This window comes from Octopus sinensis, linkage group LG8 (genome assembly GCF_006345805.1).
Source record: "Octopus sinensis linkage group LG8, ASM634580v1, whole genome shotgun sequence".
Classification (NCBI taxonomy): Eukaryota; Metazoa; Mollusca; class Cephalopoda; order Octopoda; family Octopodidae; genus Octopus; species Octopus sinensis.
In genome coordinates, this window is record NC_043004.1 from 71457392 (window position 1) to 71478598 (window position 21207).

General features: G+C 37.8%; 1 protein-coding gene across 1 annotated transcript in view; it reads left to right on the plus strand.

Annotated features, from left to right (window-relative positions):
• LOC115214841 overlaps window positions 1–20633 on the plus strand; it is a 235523-nt gene extending 214890 nt beyond the window's left edge. The window contains exons 63-68 of the mRNA XM_036505154.1: window positions 2153–2384; window positions 2544–2703; window positions 14526–14678; window positions 16107–16229; window positions 16991–17146; window positions 20314–20633. Of these exons, the coding sequence (XP_036361047.1) occupies window positions 2153–2384; window positions 2544–2703; window positions 14526–14678; window positions 16107–16229; window positions 16991–17146; window positions 20314–20418 (929 nt within the window). The 3' untranslated portion in view covers window positions 20419–20633. The remainder of the gene's footprint in view (window positions 1–2152; window positions 2385–2543; window positions 2704–14525; window positions 14679–16106; window positions 16230–16990; window positions 17147–20313) is intronic.
• Window positions 20634–21207: the final 574 nt, after the last annotated feature.

Here is a 21207-nt window from a genome sequence, read left to right on the forward strand (position 1 = left end):
GTTTCCACAGACCCGGTACTAATCTTGACCTTATGGGCTATTTGGCGAATAGTTATGCGTTGACCTTCCAAAATGGCAGCCTCAACTTGACGGACAGACGTCTCATCAACGGCAGAAGGGGGCGACCAGATCTGGGAGCTGTTTCCACAGAGTTCCGATTATGTTTGAATTCACAATGCCAGCGTTTTACAAGGTCATATGATGGGGCATCATCACCATAAGTTACTTTCATTTCATCAAAAGTCTTCCGTGGTGTGCGTCCTTTCAAATACAAAAACCAGATCACAGCTCGACACTCAACAGGCTCCATTTCACACTTGACTCAGTTCAAACACCTGTAAATCAGAAACCACAATTAGTTCAGAGCTGTAATTCGCCACGTAATCTATAGAGGTATAAATAAGTGCACATGCAATATTTCAGCTAGATCAAACAAATGCAAGTGGGTCAGGGGCATTACTTATTGAACGCCCCTATATATATATTTTATATGCTTCCTATGTATATATATATATATATATATATATATATATATTATATATATATAATATATATATATATATATATATAATATATATATATATATTTATATATTTTTATATACCTATATATCTATATATTACTTTATACTATATTTTTACGTATTTAATTTCTAGGTGTTGTAATGTTTTTTTTTAAATATAATTTTATTAATCGCTAAAGTATTAACTTTTAACCGTGATGAACTGTATTCACACATTTTTCTCGCACTTTCTTATATGCTTGTACAGATGAGTTATGTTCCATCTTCCGTGATGTTTAAATGTATATTCTATGATTAAATGTTCGAGTTATAAAATGTTATATGGATGACCTTGCATTTGTTTTTCTATAACCTTAGTTTGATATATATATATATATATATATATATATATATATATATATAGATGAGTGTATTTTACCTTCTTAACAATTAACACGGAAAATGAATAAATAGTTACCAGGGCAGCAAAAATCTCACAAGTAAAGGTGTTGTAACTCCTTGTTTATAAAGGTAGAAACTTTATATTTAACATTCACTATTAATATCCCTACTCTTTCTGTTAGCTACTTATGACGTTATATCATATAACATTTTTGTTTAAACAATATTAATAGCGTTCTGTCTATCGCTATACAAATCCATCATTTTTTGCTAAAATGTCTTATTGACGAGTTTCGTTTTTTTCACTTTCCTGAGGAGAAGATTGCATTGTTTATAACATTTATTCTTTTGAACAGTATCAGTGGAATTTTCGAAACATGTGTCGAAAGTAAAAATATTTGATTACACCTGCGTTAACTCCATTTTTTTATTCATATATATATATACACGCAAACGTGTTTGCCTGTGAGTGTGTGTATATCTATGCATGCATGTATCATTAAAATTATCTCTCAAGGTAAATATCTTCCGACGACATGTCACTAGAATCTCTTATGGAACCAAGCTGACAGAAATTATTACTTGGGAGATTTGAGTTGATTATTAAATTAAGACCAATTGTCTTATTAATTTTCTTGAGAATCACTCAGTAGTTGAAGAAGCATAAAACAATTGAGATGTCATTTGTACAAGTCCCTATTACGTTGTGTTGGTGGCTGTAAAATATTTAAATCTTTAATGACGCATTCCCCATTCCGGTGTAGCATTAAATTCAAGCGATTTACATTGATCAGTTTTAGCACATTAACTTTAAAGAGATACTCTTAAGCCTGCAGTGTTGTGATGACGTCAATTTCTCATAAGACATTGATGGAGACTAAACAGTTACTAATCCTTAGATCCGGGGCCCGTTTTCCTTTAGGTTCAACGTGTAATTGAACATTAATTTCGTTCGTATTATCAGATTTTTATGTATCATAGCTCATTGGTTGCCACGTATTTACAAACACCCACCACCACGAGTATGTCTCATTCACCTATAGGGAGTTCCATAGTGTTATGTATCTCCCCCACTGTTCCAGTTAACGTTACAGAACAAGAGACTAATGATATATAAAAATCAGTATACAACCGATATACAAATGAACACATTTCGCAATCTCTATGTTATATGAAGCTTGGGTAGTTAATTACCTTCCATTAAATGTTATGCAACATTTAATTTGTATGCTAAATTTTCACTTGCAGAAAATGTTGAGGAGGTTTCAAGAAATCTCAGCGATATTTCCAAGAAATCAGTTTATTTCAAAGCAGGAGATATTGACTTGGCTGTAGACATTCAAGAGAAAATGGTGCCATTGATATCGAATGTGTCCGCAAATATAACACTATATAACATACTTCCTAGTATCAACGATATGATAAACACACCGGAAGAGATTTTGATGGAAGCAGAACAATCAGAGAGAACTGGAAAAAGGTAAAATTTAAACCCGTTATTGTCAGTGAGTTTAAAGAAGACACAACAGTAGCATAAATAGATTTATTAATCAATATAATTAATGGAATTACATCTATATCTAATTACGTATTTGAAACACACTCTTAGTTGAGATTTAATTTCTTGATTTTCTCACAGAATGCTGGACATTATAGAAGCAATCTCGGAAGGGATTCCACTGGAAGGGCAGCAACTCACAGTCTTACATCCTAATCTTGGTATTGGTGTTATCAAAGTGGAGAAGGAGACGTTCAATGGTGCTGTCTATGAATATAATGAAGATAAAGCTAAGACAATGGTAAAATATTTTTGCATGATTACTCTCCTATTAACCGTAAGCCATAAATACTGAAATTGATAGAATACATTACAGTGAAATATAATATCTTTATTATCATCTAAAGTGGCGATGGTATAAATCTTGGTGCAATACAATCTAAACAAAAAAAAAACAATCTTTATATATATAAAACTGAGAATGTGTGTCTGTCTGTCTGTCTGTCTGTGTGTTTCCCTAAAACTTCAGAACTACACAACCAATTTCATTCAAATTTTACACATGCCTTACTTAGGGTCCGGGGGGTATCATCGGCAAAAACATTTTAACTTTTTGCCTAGGGCGAGCCCACAGCAATATCATATTTTCTCCACTACGATTCCCTAAAACTTGAGAACAACACAACCAATTTCATTCAAATTTTACACATGCCTTACTTAGGGTCCATGTAGTTTCATGGGCAAAAAAAGGTTCAACTTATTGCCTAGAGCGAGCCCATAGCAATATCATATCTTCTCCACTATTTCAGTATTACGTGTTAAAAGTGAAACAAAAACATTTCTCTATTTTATGTCAGATACTTTCACTTTAACGATAAAAATAATAATAACAATTGAATTATATGTAGTAAGTAATAATTAAAATCAAACTAAAGTATAATATAATCGTAACATAACAAAAGTAAAAATAGCAATTGGTATGAAATTACATCAATGACTTGAACTTGAGTAAGTGGTTTCACATGAATGGGAATAAATCAAAAATAAAATTAGCGTACAGAACTGGAATAGTCCAGATGGATAATAAAAAATTAAATTAAAGAAAAGACTATTGTCTATAAAGTATACAATGTAAAGAAAAAAGAAGATTTGCCAACATGGCTCCAAGCTATTTGCGTTTATTGTAAGTTGATATATTTTTGCTGTCGTATTATTATCTCTGTTATTCTCTACTGTTTGTCTACCTGTTTTTGTCTATTGCTGTCTAACTGTTGAAGTCAGCCTTCGCGTTGGTGTTCCCCCCTCCGTGGGGGAAAGTATCATTCATCTTGAAGTTACCAAGGGCTTGTAAAGCCAACTGTTCGAGATGGAGTCCCCCTTCTCTGATTCTCCCGTGACGAGTGAAGAGGCGGTGTCGCCAAAGAAAAAAGAGGCGACGTCGCCAAAGAAAAAGGAAAACCCAGCACCAGCACCAGCTCCAGCAAAAAAATTCTCTGAAGTGGCCGATAAAAAGATTAAAAGAATAAATGTGGAAGATTTGGAAAAATATGCGGACTGTGTAAAAAAAGAGGGCACGGAAGTGACAGTGGTCACAAACGTCCAAAAACACGATGAAATAGAAAAAAAAGAATAATATATAAGACATTTAACACAACAACAAAAATGATACAAAAAATTGAAGAAAAAAGAATAGAGAACTGTCTTAAACCATTAATGGACAAAATAACTTACATTAACAGAGGAAAGAGATACTGCACAGTGGAGGTGCGTTTCACTACAGAGGAGATAGCGAAAAAACTATCTATGGAGCCGATTAAAGCGGAGAACATTGTTCTCCTCCCCTTGTATAGAGGGAAAAGAACATCGAAAATTACGATGAACAACATCCCGCCAGAGGCAGATGCCGAATGTCTGGTGGCAGCAGTGATGGTAGGCCTGGAGGAAAAAATAAACATCCTCCAGGCCACAGTGGAGGAAGAGGAATTTTGGAAAGGGCAGAAAATAGTAATAGCCATTCAGGCGGAAGTTCAAACACTGGAGGAAATTCCAGAAACTTTAAAAATAAGTGAGGAAGAGAGAATGACAGTTTTCGTGGAGGGCAGAAAGCCGAGGTGCTTCGGCTGCGGCAAGAAGGGTCATGTAAGGGCGGAATGCCAACCCCAACCCAAACTGCAGGAAGCACCTCAGCCAGGTGAAAAAGAAGATAAAGTGTCACCAGAAGCAGCGCCGGGCGGCCCAGAAGGGACGACTGAAGGTGTGGAGGTGAAAAAGGCAGCAGAACCAGCGGCGGAGGAAAATAAGAGCGAGGAAAAGAAAAATGAGGAGGGGTGGGCAAAAATCACCAGAAAAAAAAAAGAAAAACGGAAACCACCCCTCCCAGAGTGAACTTAAAAAAGAAAAGAGAGTCGTCGAACTCGTATATGGCCGTTAAGGCATCAAATAACAGACTTGGGAACGTATTGGCAGCTATGGCCAAAGTGGAAAGAATAGGGAAAAAGAACAACTATGTAGTTTACAGAATAGGCCGGAAGGATTACGGGCGGATAAAATCCGAATTCTTCCATGACGTAGGCCCACTTAGAATGGATGTGACATCTCCGCATATATTCGAGGGCCTACGTCAGACTCCCCCACGAGGCCCTGAAAAAGAGTTAAACAAAGAAGCAAAAGAGAAAACCGAACCACTGATATAAAGGTAAGTAATGGATTGCATTTATGTTGGTTGTTTGAATGTGCGCGGCCTGGGAGCAGGCTGGAAGCAAGGTCGCTTCCTGCATGATATCAGGTCGCGTAATTTAGATGTTATTGTTGCTACAGAAACCCGGTTAGAGGGGCCAAGAGGTCTACTCCCGCTGTTTGACGGCTACGAGAGTTTTTTTCTCTCCTGGCAGTCGTACAGGCGGGAGTGGGGTGTTGGTCCTATTAAAAAGAAACCGGGTTTCTGAGAAAAAGTTAATTTTTGCAGATCCAGAAGGTAGGCTGGTCGTCATGGATTTGACGTTCAGTAACGGTAAAGTTATCAGACTGGTTGCAATTTACGCACCCAACAGTACAGGGCAAAGTGATTATTTTCGTGAACTAGAAAACTTTCTTGGTACTTCGCATTCATTAGTTGTGCTAGGAGACTTTAACACAATTTGCAAAGCGGATGTAGATTGTGTTGGCTCGCGTTCAGATAGAAAAGGTAACAGTGGCTTCATGGAACTGCTAAGCCGCTTTGAGCTAGCAGATCCTTATAGACTGGAATTTCCGAACGCTCCATTGTGGACATGGTCAAACAGCGACGGATCTTCCAGGTCATATTTAGATAGAATACTAATTAGAAAAGTAGACAGAAAAATAGCTAAGTGTCCACAGTTTTACCCGATCAGCTACAATGATCATAAAATGGTCACCTGTAAGCTTGACATAGATAAGGTTAAAAATAGAGGATCCGGTTACTGGAAACTTAATACGTCCCTTTTGGCGATTAAGGAGTACAAAGACCGGATTAGGACTTTAATTCAGAGGGCACTATATGGTACCATCATTAATAACAAATGGTGGTACGCCCTCAAACGAGCCATCAAGTTCGAGTCAGTTAGATATAGCATAGGAGTAGTGGGTAGAGAGGCTAGAAGGGAAACTACTCTAGTTAAGGAATTAGAGGAAGCCTTGAAAACTGGCTCTGCGGCTCAGGTGACGGCCAAGAGACTGGTGTTAAACCAGCACCTCGAGGCCAAACACATGGGCTGCATTGTCAGGGCTAGGATCCGCCATATGGGTTGTGAAGGAATCAACGCCGTGAGATGGGCCCGAGTGGTGGAAGCACAGCAAGGTAATGATGCCACGATTCGATCTTTGACGAACCAACAAGGTGAGTTGATAAACGAACCCGAGGAGATGTGTGAGGCCTTTCAGGAGCACTTCGCTCAGCTTTTCGGTGAGTGCGGCGGACTGGATAGGAGGAGGGCCTATACGGACCTACTCGACGGGCTGCCGCGCTTATCGGGGCGAGATGCGGAGGGCTGTGAAGGGCCAATCACGCCTGAGGAGGTGGTTGAGGCAATGGCGGACTGCGGCGCGGGCAAGGCGCCAGGTTTCGATGGTCTACCCTATGAGTTATATAAGAGTATGCCAGACTTGTTCGGGCACCTACTGGCGGAGGTCTATGCGAACTGGCAGCAGAACGGGTTTATTCCCAGATCTGTGCGCCGGGGAGTAGTGACACTCGTCAGAAAGGACCCGAGCAAGGGGGAGTGCATTGATAATTTCAGGCCCATCACTCTGCTAAACACAGAGTTGAAGATTTTGGCCAAAGTGTTATCGAAAAGATTGGCGCGTGTCGCGGATGGTCTGATCGGGGAGGCACAGACATGTGCCGTTCCGGGCAGAACCATTCAGGATAATCTCCATCTAATGCGATACACTATAGAGGGGTTTAATAGTGATTCTGGCAAGGGTGGGGCACTGGTCCATTTAGACCAATCTAAAGCATTTGATAGGGTCGACCATCGTTACCTGGTATCTGCCCTGGCACAGTTCGGGCTGAGCCTTGGCTTCCTCAGGTGGATTATCCAAATTTATGATAACATCGACTCGGTAGTTCGGGTAAACGGCTTCGACAAGAAGCCGTTCAAAATCAAGCGCTCGGTTCGCCAAGGGTGTCCGCTCTCCCCGCTTTTGTACGTGATGGCTCTTGAGCCATTACTGCGAAAACTGAGCGGCATCCCGAGACAGACAGGTAATGGAAAATCAGTGTCAGCGTACGCGGATGACATCACCATCATCGTAACCGAAATGGACCACCTATGTAAAGTAGGCAAGGCCATAGAGGTTTACGAGACGGTGACAGGAGCAAAAGTTAATCGCGAAAAGTCAGTCGGCTTGCAACTCGGCACCTGGAGAGGCAAGTCGATGCCTCCTGACAACGTCGTGGGACGTTGGACGGAGGGTCCGATTAAATTGCTAGGGGTCTGGTTCGGTCCAGACCTCCAAATAGAGAAGAATTGGGACGAGGTATCGAGCAGGGTGGCTGCAGTAACCAAGACCTGGTCTTGGCGGTGGCTATTCCTGAAAGGGAGGGCGGAGGTGGCCAATGTGTTTATCGCATCGGTTATCACCTACCGCCTTTCCGTCGTTTCTTGCCCTGATTCGTGGTTGATCAAGTTGGAAAGAAAGCTCTTCTACTTCTTGTGGAAGGGCGGGAAACCACTTGTGAAACGCTCTACTTGCTGTCAACAACCGTTAAAGGGTGGGGTAGGGATGCCTTGGCTGATGATGCGCAGACATGCGCTGAGGTTAAGACATCTGTGGCTCTACCTGGATGGTGAACGGGTGTGGTCTCCGCTAGCAAAATTGATGTTTCCCAAGTTCACTAGTTTCGGTGGATGGGAAACCTGGCTGAATCATAGATCGAAACTTGGTACTTGGTACACGGAGTGTCGCAAGGCTCTCCTGCTATTCCGTCGCTCGGGCAACGCCTGCGGTGGGGGTTCCACCACATTCTTCTATAGAGGGTTGGTAGAGGCGGAATGTGAAGATACTTTGGGGGAAACCCTAGGTCTCGACGATAATCAGCTGGCCAGTCTGTTCCGACGTACGTTCAAGCCGAAGACACTGGACAACTTCCAGAAGTCTCTGGCATGGCAATGCTACAGAGGAGCTCTACCTGTTCGGGATAAACTCACAAGGCACGGTGGCCAAGACAGTCCGATATGTCCAAGATGCGGGCGGGATAGGGAAACCGTCCCGCACGCTATTGTTCATTGTCCAGACGTGTCTGAGGTGTGGGTTTATGCCGAACAGCTGTTGTCAAGTACACGAAGAGTACAGCTGTCGACTGAGTCGATTACAAAAATTGACCCACCGGATTTCCTCGTGAATGAAGGTAAGTTTCGTTTTCTCGTTGTAGTAGCAATTGCGAAAGAGGTGATATGGAAGACGAGAATGAAAGGTCTACAGTCAGGCAAGTTCATCTCCGGCCCTGGTTTGATGAATTATTTCATCTTTCACCTGAAAAGGAAGATAGGGCTGGAGAGAATATGCCTGACCAAGAGAGTGTATGAAGAACGATGGAAAGATGTAGCACGAAAGTTGCGAGTGAATGGTACAACATAAATGTAAAACCAAACGTAACCAAAAGTATCAGTGGGGAGGCGGGGCTCGTGGGGTCCGAGCTAAACCCGCACCCACTCCATCCGTAATGTCGTCCGGTCTGTTCCAACATTCGATTTTGTGTCTATTTTGTAATTTCGTGTAAATTTTTAAATTCGCTTTTATTGTAAACCCATCCGTGTGTCTGACCCCACATGAGATTGTATTGTCCCATCTATGTTCGCCCCTTGTGGGTAATAATAAAACAACATGGAGGAAAGCACCTTCGAAAAGTGTCTTGGTGCTACTATGAAAGTTATCTAATCAGAGGCTGTAAATTCCCCACAATAGAAGCAAGGTTCGAGTCAACGGAGTGGAAATATCTTATTTTTACCTTTATATCTGGTACGTAGGACGTGCCGGGTAAAACTTAAAAATTCCCCCCACTACCAGAAGCTGAGGTAGGCTGGATTGTAGCCACACTTCTATACAAGAGGGAGGACAAGATACAATTGATCGAAATTACAAGAGACGGGCTAACAATTCCAGTCTGTTATATATTTTGAGTATTGTTATCACTAGCGATATCAAGATATAACTTTGTATTTTGTATTTTATGTGTAGGTGTATATATATAAAGATGTACATGTAATATGTACTCATATATATACACATATATACATGCACTAGCACTATGACCCCGGCAACGACGGGTCTTTAATGCTAGTATATATATATATATACGGTATACAGATGAGCAATAAAGCTAAAATAATCATCGTTTCTACTTTAGGTACAAAGCTCGAAGTTTGGGGAAGGGTGTCTAGTTGACTACACCAACACCAATTCTCTGTAGAATTTGAACTTAGAGTATAAAGACGGACGAAATACTGCTACGCATTTTCTCCGGCGTTCTTACTGTTCTGTCGCCTAACTGCCTTTAAAGCTAACATAATAATTGGAACTTATATATATATACAATTGAGCTTCACTATCTTTCTGACCATTTGATTTATCTGAAAATTATAGCAGTACTTCATCCCATGCCATGCCCCTGGGTACGCGAGGACAAGACAGATAGAAAACAGAATACTACTGAAACATGAATAATTAGTTGAGCAATGTAGAAACTCCACCTTTTGCTTCTGTATTGAGTGACAGTGGCACTTTCAGCTGTTCCGGTAATTGTAATAGTATAGCAATATAGTATTTGGGGAAGACGTAGAAGATTCAACAACAATAATAATAGCAGTAGTAGTAATAATTCCTTTTTTGAACAGTGGATATCAAAAGACACAACGTTATGAATAAATTATATCGAAAAATTGGATGGAAAACCCCTTTTGGATAGGCAAAGTCCAAGGCTGCCTGTGATGGGAGAATCCTGAATACGACAACGTGACTGAAGATGGAGTAAACAATTACAATTAATAAGAAGTGAATAAACTGACAACAAATTAGTTAACGGTGTTATTTCGACTCTAGTGGATTGCCGTTTTAGTTCGACGTGTGTTGGTTTAACAGTCGTTAATTGAACAGGGAATGCTGAGTATCGTACCTATGTTCGAGTAGTACGGAGCGCGTTCTGTGGGAAGATATATTTCTGCAATAAGTTCTTTTTATATAACCTCAACCAAGTATTTATTTGTGTAATATTATTTTACCTCAGACTTGTATACCTACGTCATAAAATGTTTGGCGATGAGATTATTCGAAGCTCATGCTGTACCGGCTTTTCTTTGAACGTGGAAGCTTTACTAGTTTCGGTAATTCAATTATAGTCACAACAGCAACAACAACAACAACAACAGTAGCACAAAAGCAGCAACAACAGCCGTTTTTTAAAACTTCAACTCATACATAAGAAAAAAGAAAATACATCTAGGTCGTTCACCCCTGGCATCGTCGTAAAATTCAGTAGGAGAGGGTCTACCCTTTCTGTTCACATTAGAAAGTGTGAGGAATTTTTTAGAGAAGAATCTGCCAACTAACAAGATAAGACGGAAAAAAGACCGACTTTTGTTGAGGAAGTTGGCACCAAGCGACCATGAGATATTTTGAAATTACATATTGCAAAATATTCCCGGTGAAGTCTGTTTTCAAGAAACGATGAATGTTCTATGAAAGATTCTCAGCGAAAAAAGCCCTCCATTTAATACGCGCAAGTAATGCATGAATATTACAAAAATGAGGAAGAATGCGCTGGAATCGTTCGTAGGGAATGCGACAGATTTAAAATTAATGAAATAACACCAGATAAGTTTAAATGCCTGATTTCGTGCGAGGTTTAACGATAAAGAAAGCTGTGGAAATACGTAATCGAATTCTGATTAAATCAGAGCAGAATCAGAAGCTAACACTAAAAGAAATATCTGAGGATGCCAGAGAATCGTAAACCTACGACACGTTACAGAAGAAATTGAAGGGAGAAACTGCTCTCAACCGAAAGTAGGAACTGTAAAATAGTAAACTAACCCATGTTTTGGATGTGGAGAATTACACTACAGATTCGACTGTTCTTATAACAATCGAAAATGCTTCAAGCGTGGTAGTATAGGTAATAGAAAATCACACTATAAAACAATACCTAGGAAACGGTTCAACAGAAAACATCATGTAAAAAAGTTTCTAGGCGACAAGAAATACAAACGAGACTCATGGAAATCTGTGTAAAAGTTAATAATACAAATGTAAAATTACAGTTAGATAAACATAGTGACATTACTTAAATGAATGAAGTTGGTTCTGTGTTCGAATGTAACTATGTGAGAAGGTAGGTTGAGTGTAATTATGTAAGAATATAACTTGAGTAAAGTGTAACTATATAACAATGTAACTTGAGTGAAGTTTTACCAATATTAGCGTGTTACCAAATAAATATACTATGTGGAATGTCAATGAAAGAGTTGCATCTACGAGTCAATAGTAAATACATCTACATCAGACATCTATATTAGAACAAACATCATAATTTGTTTGGGTTACAATAAGAGTAGACAGTTGTTGTATGGAGGAGTCAAGGAAGGCCATTGGACTATTATACAAATGCATAAAAGCGTACCGCGAAAAGTTGTGTGGCTGCCCCAGACGATAAGTAGGCTAGTCCACTATGCATAAATAGTGGACGTGCTAGCCGGTCGTAGTAGTCTAGACGTGGAAATCTGTTGAGTCGAGTCGTCGGAAGTGAGAGTTCGGTAGTTGAGTAGAGGTACGTCATCGGTGAAGGTACGCCATCCGAACGTGCGATATAACAGTGGCGACGAGGTTTCGAATAGTGCCGAAATGGAAGAGTTACTGAAAGCAGTTTCTAAACAACAAGCGCAACAACAGAAGCATCAACAGAAGCTAACAGAATTGTTACTGCAGTGGAGAAATACGTCAGGATCATTTTCAGCGGACGGTGTTTAAAAAGTCAAAGTTTGAGTTGAAAGAAAATGCGGTGCTGGTGTTGAAACCAAAAGGAATGTACCTTTTGCGGCGTTAAATCAAGTTGAGAAGGAATTAAATAGACTGGAAGGCATGGAGATAATTGAAAAAGTAGAATACTCTGAGTGGGCATTTCCTATGTACATAAAAAAGAACAACGAAATATGAGTATGTGCGGACTTCTCAACTGGTCTTAATGATTGTTTAAGAAATTACAATTATCCGCTTCCAAACCCAGAAGAAATATTTGCTAAGTGCAATGGTAGAAAAATTTTTTCCAAGCTGGATTTGTCAGAGTTCTACCTCCAATTACTGGTAGATGAAGATCGTTTTAAAGTATTAACAATCAATACTCATAAAGATCTCTGCCTTTTGAAAAGATTGCCATTCGGAGTAAAGATTGTTCCAGCAATATTTCAGCAAGTGATGGATACTATGCTAGCAGATTGTGAATTCACGTTCCCATACTTGGATGACATATTGATCAAAAGTGAACATATTGAACATATAGAAGAGGTTTTCAACCGAATATGTGATTACGGGTTCAAAGTAAGGGAGGATAAATGTGAATTTTTCTTGATAACAATAAAGTACTTATGACAGGTGATCGATGAAAAGGGACAAAACCCGGACCCTTCTAGATTCGACGCGATAAAAAAAAATGTCTGTTCCCACTAACAAAACAACACTACAAGCATTTTTAGGTTTGGTAAGTTATTACCAGTTGTACATACCTAAAATGTATGAGCTAAGAGCTTCGTTGAATAAGTTGCTAAAGAAGGACTCGAAATGGAGCTGGACAAAGGAATGTCAGAAATCATTTGAGGAATTAAAAATGCGGTTAAAATCAGAGTTATCATTAACTGATTTCAACCCAAACCTGAAAATAATTGTGTCATCGGATGCCAGTGAATATGGTATAGGAGCTGTGATATTGCATAAATTTAATGATGGTAAAATCAAAGCTATTGTACATGCATTGAGTGTTCTATTACCAGCGGAAAGAAACTACAGCCAGATTGAAAAAAAAGGCATTATCGTTAATCTTGGCAGGAAAAAAAATCTATAAATTCTTACATGGGAGGAAGTTTACACTGCAAACGGATCACCGACCATTACTGTCTATTTTCGGTTCGAAAAAGGGGGTCCACACGCACTCAGCAAACCGCTTACAGCGCTGGGTGATTACACTGTTGAACTACGATTTCCAGGTGGATTTTTTTGCCATCACTGAAAATGGGACACGCAGACGGGTTGTCTAGGCTAATTTGAAAATATGAGGAACCTTTTGAAGATACAGTATTTGCTTCGTTAAAACTAGAAATGGAACTGAAAAACATATTTTGTGCAGTGTAGTCCATGATTTGCCGGTAACACTGGAACCATTTAAATTGAAATCAAGAAAAGACATGTTCGTAAACAAGATTTTTAAAATGTTGAGTCACACGAAAAATATAAATGAGCGGAACGCAGGTTCAAAGCACTATTCAGTATGTGACGAGGTATTATTATATGCACAAAGAGTGGTAATACCTGAAGGGCTACAATACAGAGTATTAAAATACTTCCATTTAGAACATCATGTGGAGTTACGTTTATTGGCCGAATATGGACAGGCAAATTGAGAGACTGGTAAAACTGTGTAAGGGATGCACTGTGGCGGCAAAAACTCCCCTAGTGCTGATTCAGCCGTGGCCAGAAACGGATTCGGCATGGCTCTAGACTGCATGTGGATTTCGCAGGGCTAATAAATGGCTCTCATTATATCAACGTGGTAGATAGATGTTCCAAATGGCCTGAAGTGTGTAAATATTACTAAACAGATTGGGAAGGTGTTATTTTTGGTAAAAGGTCACAACTACGAATATAAGAGACACATAAATCAACTAAAATCTTAAGCTTTACAGACGAAACGTTCACAAGAAACGAAAGTCCAGTGGATGTCTTTTATGATACATTTAATGTACCAACGCCGAAAGAAATTGTGGAAACTACACGTTGAAGCGTAAGGAAGAGAAAACGAACAGAAGTACTTGAAACCGCCCCTAAACGCAAAAGATGCTTAGCCCCGAGCGGAGTTGAATTCTGAAAAAGGGCAGGTGTTATGTGAGAATCCTGAAAAAGGGCAGGTGTTATGTGAGAATCCTGAATACTCCTATTTGACTAACCGATTACAATAAATAAGAACTCAGTGAAAAGTCAGCAGGTAGTTGATGATATTACTCTGACCTTATTACCCAGTTTGTTCGATGTGTGTCCATTAAACAGTCGGTTATTGAACAGTGAATGCTGAGTATTGTACCTACGTTCGATTAGTACGCATTGCCTTCTGTGTACAGAAATTTTTCTGCTATCGATTATTTTTTAGATAATCGCAAACAACTACTTATTTATGAAACCCCATTTCACAGCAGACCTGCATTCCTACGTCATAACATCGTCCATGAAACATTTTCTATCCAACAGAGATTGTTCAACCCAATATTTATGGGCTTCAAGAACCACTATTCCAAAATAAAATGATTTCACATTCGAATGTTTTATGACTCCAACATCATTCAGATGTAGTGGTGTTTTTTATTTATCAATTTCATTTGTTTTTCTTTCATTTTCTTCCATCAGATATATAACAACTCAGATTCATATCTGCAAGTAAAAGATAATGTAGACTTCATTTCATTACCAACGAGTTTGTCAAAACATCTGGAAACCGAAGATCAGTCTGCCCTCTCAAGGATTACGTTTTTCTCTATGCAGGATGATAAGCTATATAGGGTATGGAACCAAAATAGAAATTTGTCTTTCTCCACTTGACTAAATGTTTGAAATCGTTGTTATTTTTATGAGATTAATACTATAACTATACAGCTACAAATGACTATGTATGTCCATTTATGCGCGTGTATATCCATTTAAGATGCATATACAAAGTAAAAACGGCGGTTGTTTTGTGTTGGCGAAAGATCTAAGAAACTCGGTGTGTTAAAAGCAGAGCTCGTTCAGTAACGACAAAATGGAAACGTTTTGGTCTGATTTAATCTTCACAGACATTCTGAGTAAATTCAGAATCATTCTCCTAATATGCAGAACACACAGACACACACACACACACATATATATACACACACATTTATACATAACTACACATACGCGCACACTCACACATACACACGCATAAACACACGCACACACTCATATATTATTTGAATATTCTTCCGTAGAGGAAGGAAATGGTCTCTCAGAAAGATATGTTTGAAGGTGGATAACAGAAACAAATTCATATTTTTTTAATTTTAGAAGAAATTGTGTACTCTTTTCCTGATCCGCTTACAAATTTGTAAGCGGATTAGTAACATCCGGATTAGCTGATTGGATACTTATGATTCGTTTTCCGTAAGCGAGTCAAGAACCTTCTACGATTCGCTCTCGATCTCGACAACGGTGTTAAAACGGTGCCCTGTGAGCTATAGATTCATCTTGAGGAGAAGGTGGCTGTTCGCAGGTGCTGAATCTGGCGAATTGGGCGGGATGGGGAGCGATACCATGTTGATGTTAGCAAGTAACTCAGAGGTGGGGAGAGCTCAGTGACAGGCTGCATTGTCATCGTGAAGAATCCAGTTATTCCCCGCTCCACAGATAAAATCGCTTTCACCGAATGTCCTCTTCCAAACGTTTCAAACCACCCAAGCAGAACTTTCGATAGACGCTTGGGAGATGAATTCTCGATGTACAATACCACAGTCGCTGGAGGTGACATTCGTAGCCGTTTACTCATCGTCTTCCAGCAAATTCTTCTCGATTTTGAAGCGCCTGTGACACTCAGATCATTGCGTATGACCCATTGTTTCGATGCCGTAAGCTTGCTGAAGCATGTTCAATTGCTCTGTAACAAACGTCGCAAGTTTAACGCAAAATGTCACGTTAGATATTTGTCATTGTTCATGATAAAATCGTAGTCTACAACACTACAACATACATGTATTCACAAGAGTTCAAATTTCACAACTTGCGGATTAAGCACAGCGATGTCACTGGGCACACTGCTTCAGGAAAGTCAAGTCAATTCTCGCTCTCACAGCACACTCAGCCATGTCCTGCCATCTGTTGGCGCGCTACAGAACTAGTAGGGGAACTTTTCGATATCACTATGTATTAAACACTCCCATCGAAGAAATTAATTTAATTAATGACTTCTCTTTACAGGTAATGCAAAATACCAAAACCAATACTAAAATTATCAGTAATATTATTGCCGCAACTATTCCAAACCTTAAAATAACCAACCTTGATGATCCGGTTACCATATCGTTCAATTTAGCAAATCAGGTAATAGCTATGCGTTTATCATAATTGTTGCTATTGTTAATACTTCATTCCAGTACGAAACCTCATTCCTCCCGAAAGAAACATGGCACTAGCAAGAGCAGTAGTTGTAGCAACAGCAGCAGCAGCATCAACAGCAGTAATAGTAGTTGTTGTTGTTTTTGTTGCTGATATAGTAGCTGTTACTGTGTTCAGTTAAAACATGTATGTTTATAATATAAACACTGTGTGATGATGGAAGTATTCTTTCTTCTTTCCAAGATATGCTTCAAGATGCTTGAGTTGTATATTTCGATCACAACCATAATCTCTGTATCACAATCATATATCTCTGTATTGACTTCATTGATCGTTTCCGTGTATTTTCAGCGTGAATTACTCTGGGGTTTTATATGGCGACCGTTGTTGCTGTTTACTTTTATGCCCTCCATGATCCAGTAAATCTATGATGAAACATGTCACAACAATTAATATCTCATCAACTTGTATATCATCAAATATTTCTGAAACTACACAATCCGATGTCTTCTATTTTTATGTCGATGAGTGTAAATTATGAGAACATACATAGATTTATAAACGAGACGAAATGTTCAGTTAAGTTATGCAACAGCCAGTGATTTTGGATTCCCAATGCAAATAGCTATCAAACGATGTTGTCCAGGATCGGTTTTAATGTTTTGTTAATGAAATTAGTAAAGATTCATTACATATAAATTTAATTACAAAGTAATTTGATTAAATTACCAGAAAATGTATTTCAGAATGCCACCAAACTAAACACCAAGTGTGTTTATTGGGATGAATCTCCTGGACAGGATTCCCATTGGTCAACCAAAGGCTGTAATACATCCACGTATGTACCTGGAAAGAAAATGTCTTGTTCCTGTAACCATCTGACAAGTTTTGCCCTATTAATGGTTGGTAAGATTATGACTACCTTTTAATTACATCTAATTGAGCTGCTCATATTTATGTATTAATAATTTTAACGCACACTAGATTTTCTCTTGGTGGATATTTTGGTAAATATGTAACGTTAATAGTAAATATGTGGCGTTGAAATATTGCAAAAAGTTGTCGTTGTGCTTGTTGCTATAACTTTTGTTTATTAGTCTAAACTTAGGACGATGTCCTTTAAATTTGCCCAGCTACCATCGTCAACAAAATACAAGAGAATGCCTTCAGTATTGATTTCAAGGGGATTGTGACAGACAGTCATCACTCCTGATTTTAAAATTTGTTGTGTTGAAGCCATCTGAAAGGTAATCTAGGTGATATGTTTGCAGCATAGACGTTAAACTTTGGTCCCTTCATAATTTGGTTACAAGATCTCATCTTTCATTTATGGGATTTCTTCTGCAGGTGTTTTTTTTAATATCCATAATGCACATATATCCACTACTTGTTGCTTATACAACACTTCTGCTGCCAACAAACATAAAATATGCACATAACTATGGCACATATTTTACCCTACAGGATACGTTCAACTATCACCTGACGTCACAAGAACCGAGATTAAATAGTCAGGTCACATGACGTTGATCTATCATTGTCAGTTTTATCAGGAACATTACTGAATCAATTCAATTCTCTTTGTTGTTTGCATTTCTGTAATTTTTATTAGCAAATTAATTTCAATTTCACATTTCTTCCTGCATCTAAATATTCAATGCATATTTGATGTTATATAATGACACAAAATGAGACGAACAACCTCTCAACAAGGCTGTCATGACTATTTTATAATGACTCAAAACCTATAGTATCCAAGGCCAAACCATATCTGAATTAGACACGTCTTCTTACTTGTTGAATGATGCTGCTCTACGTAAAAGAAACTGATCATACAGCATCAAGTTCTGATTGTGAAAAAATGATCTTAATTTGCCTTGTGTTAAAGGAATGAGAAAGAAATGACACCGGTCTATCTCAGATGAGAGATGCTTTATGTGAAGTAGCTTCAATTAGCTGTACTGGTAAAATATTCACCTTCAGTGAATTTGAACTCAAGATCTATGAGCTGGTGGTACTTCTCATACTTCTACTTATATATATATATATATATATATATATATAATATATATATATATACCGGAGTATATATAGAGCCAAGGTGCAAATAGAAGGCTCATCTGAATATAAGACTTATACTGGGGCTTCGGAAAATTCTTTTAAAACCCGATTTTATTCGCACAAAAATTTCTTTCGATACCCAGAAAATAGGAAGAAGACCAGCCTGGCGAAATATGTCTGGGAACTAAAAGAAAATGAAGCCCGACTTTTCAACGTGTCATGGAGCATTCTAGATAGAGCGGCACCATACAGGCACGGGGCACACAAGAAAAAATTTTAATTCAATCTCTGTTTGTTAGAGAAATACTTCATTTTATTCAAAGACAATAATTCTTTGAATCAAAGAAGTGAACTTTTGAACTCATGCAGGCATGCAACCAAATTCAAAATGTCGAACATAAATATCCCATATGGATAACGCATATTTTGTCTTTTTGAATTTTTGATTCTTGAACTAGTCTTTAATCACACCGATGGATTTGTTTCGCACTATGCAGGTTTCATTCCGCGTAGCAAAGTTTTGTATATATATTTTGTTTATATTTCTACATATTCCTTAAGGAAAATCTTCGACTTAGTTTATTCCATTTTATTATATTGTATAGGCTCACTTTGGTAATTTAATTTATAGATAATCCAATATAGGGTGTTATATTTTGCAATCTTTCGTCTAAATTTTTATTATTATGCACCCAGCAATTTTTTAAAAAAATAATGTTGTTCAGATCTTAGGCATTTTTGTGTGAATATGTGTATTGGCATGAATATGTATTTGTAAGCATACGTCTATGTATATGTGTAAGTGAGCGTATGTTTGTACTTAAGCACATACATACATGAATGTATGTGTATACATGTATCCACTTGGACTTGTGTGTTTGCGTACTTGTCTCTTTATGTGTTCGTATATGTGTATTTACTGCTTGCATAATTTGTATACAAACATTCGTCGCGTATAGTCAGAATATTATTTTTTTATTTTTTCCCTTTTTTCTTTTCCCGTTTTCTTTTTTCTCTCTTCCTTTCTTTCGTTTTTTCTCTCTCTATTTGTTACTTGTATAGAGCCCTGTAAATTTACGTCCCTCCTCCCCCTCCCTTACTTACGTCTTTAGCTTTCTGTTGCCTACAAGATCGTTCCTTCCCCCTCCATGAATTTTGCTTATAGTCTATATGGATACAAGTGATTTTTGCATGCGAGCTAGATTGCGTATACATATGTGTACATGCATTTGTGTGTATATTTTCGTTTTGCATTTAAATGTCTGTATATGTATGTTGTCTGCGCACATCTGTCTGTGTATGTTGATGTATATATGTATATTAATAGTTTAGTATGAGTATGTACTGTTGTGAAATATTTTAATATATTTTAATAATTTAATTTCAATTTCTATGTATTAATTATATTTTCTTTATTAATGACAATGTATTTTGACCAAAGATTCGATTTAAGGTTTTTCCTCGATTTTTATAATTTTATATTTTATATTGAACTCATTTATTTGTTTTGTTTATTTTTATTTATCGCTTGCATATGACCGTTATTTGAAAGGACCAATCAAACAAGTCCATTTTTAAAGGTGTAATGTTTATACTAGTCTTGATAGAATTGGCATATCGGTTCTATTTTAACAAAACTGTCCGACGAACGGGAACATGAAACTCCTAGTAACAGGTTTTGTTGAATTTCTGCTGCTTTTAAATAAAGTATGCATATATATACATATATATATATATATATATATATATTATATATATATATATATATATATATATATATATATATATATATATATATATATATATATATATAATTGATTCGGTGAAACTGTCTCTTATACAACATGCAATGTAAAGTGGTCCACTGATATATTGTCTCTAATGAAGTTTATTGTAGTCCTCGCCTCCTACATCAACATTTTATCCACTCATAATTTATATAATGATTGACTGACACAAGAAAGAATAGGAGGCGAAGTTAATGCGTTTTTGCTTGCTTCTGTTTCAGAAACTGGATGCTGTTCCCTCCTCATCTATGATATCTTACATTGGCTGCGGAATATCATTTGTCTGTCTTATTCTTACAGTAATAATTCATCTTTGTTCCAAGTAAGAATTTTAGTTTCTATTTGCTTTCATAACCTGTTTAAATATAGAAAGGCAACATTCACTATTTAGTGGGGTTCACACAGATTTGGACGATCGATGTGGTTGATGTCTTCAGAAAAAATCATAGATGAGGAAAGGATTGCAGAATGTTACCCCTTTTATGAGTGACTGATTGAAGAAATATTTTAGGTCAAATTTTTTGACCCACAATAAGGATGAAAAAAAGACAGAGAAAAATGAGGGAGTGAGATGCCGTGTGTTTAGCATGAAACTCCAAAAGAGTAGTAGTTACAGTAGTGAATCTATCTTTACTATTACTACAAAAACGGTCACTGTTTTATAGAATGTGCTAGTGAGCAAGTTGTGTGTTGGTGAGTTAACATTTACCATTCAGCCAGACGAATTTGTTTGGGGTGTGATTGAGAATATATATATATATATGTGTGTGTGTGTTTGTGTGCTGTATAATATATGAATATATATATGTGTGTGTGTGTGTGTTTGTGTGTTGTATGATATATGAATATATGTGTGTGTGTGTGCTGTATAATATATAGATATGTGTGTGTGTATGTGTGTGTATTCGTGCGTGTGTGTGTTTCTCTGTGGGCAATGTGTAGCAGCAACACCCACCCATGGATGTGAGCAGTATTTCTCTGCAGTACTTACTTGAGAATTGTAGAATGTCAGAATTTGTTTAAAGGTGGTCGGTATATTCTCATCCTGAACAAGAATCTGACACAGTGTTTGGAATGGACTGTTCATACATACATATATACATTCATACATATAC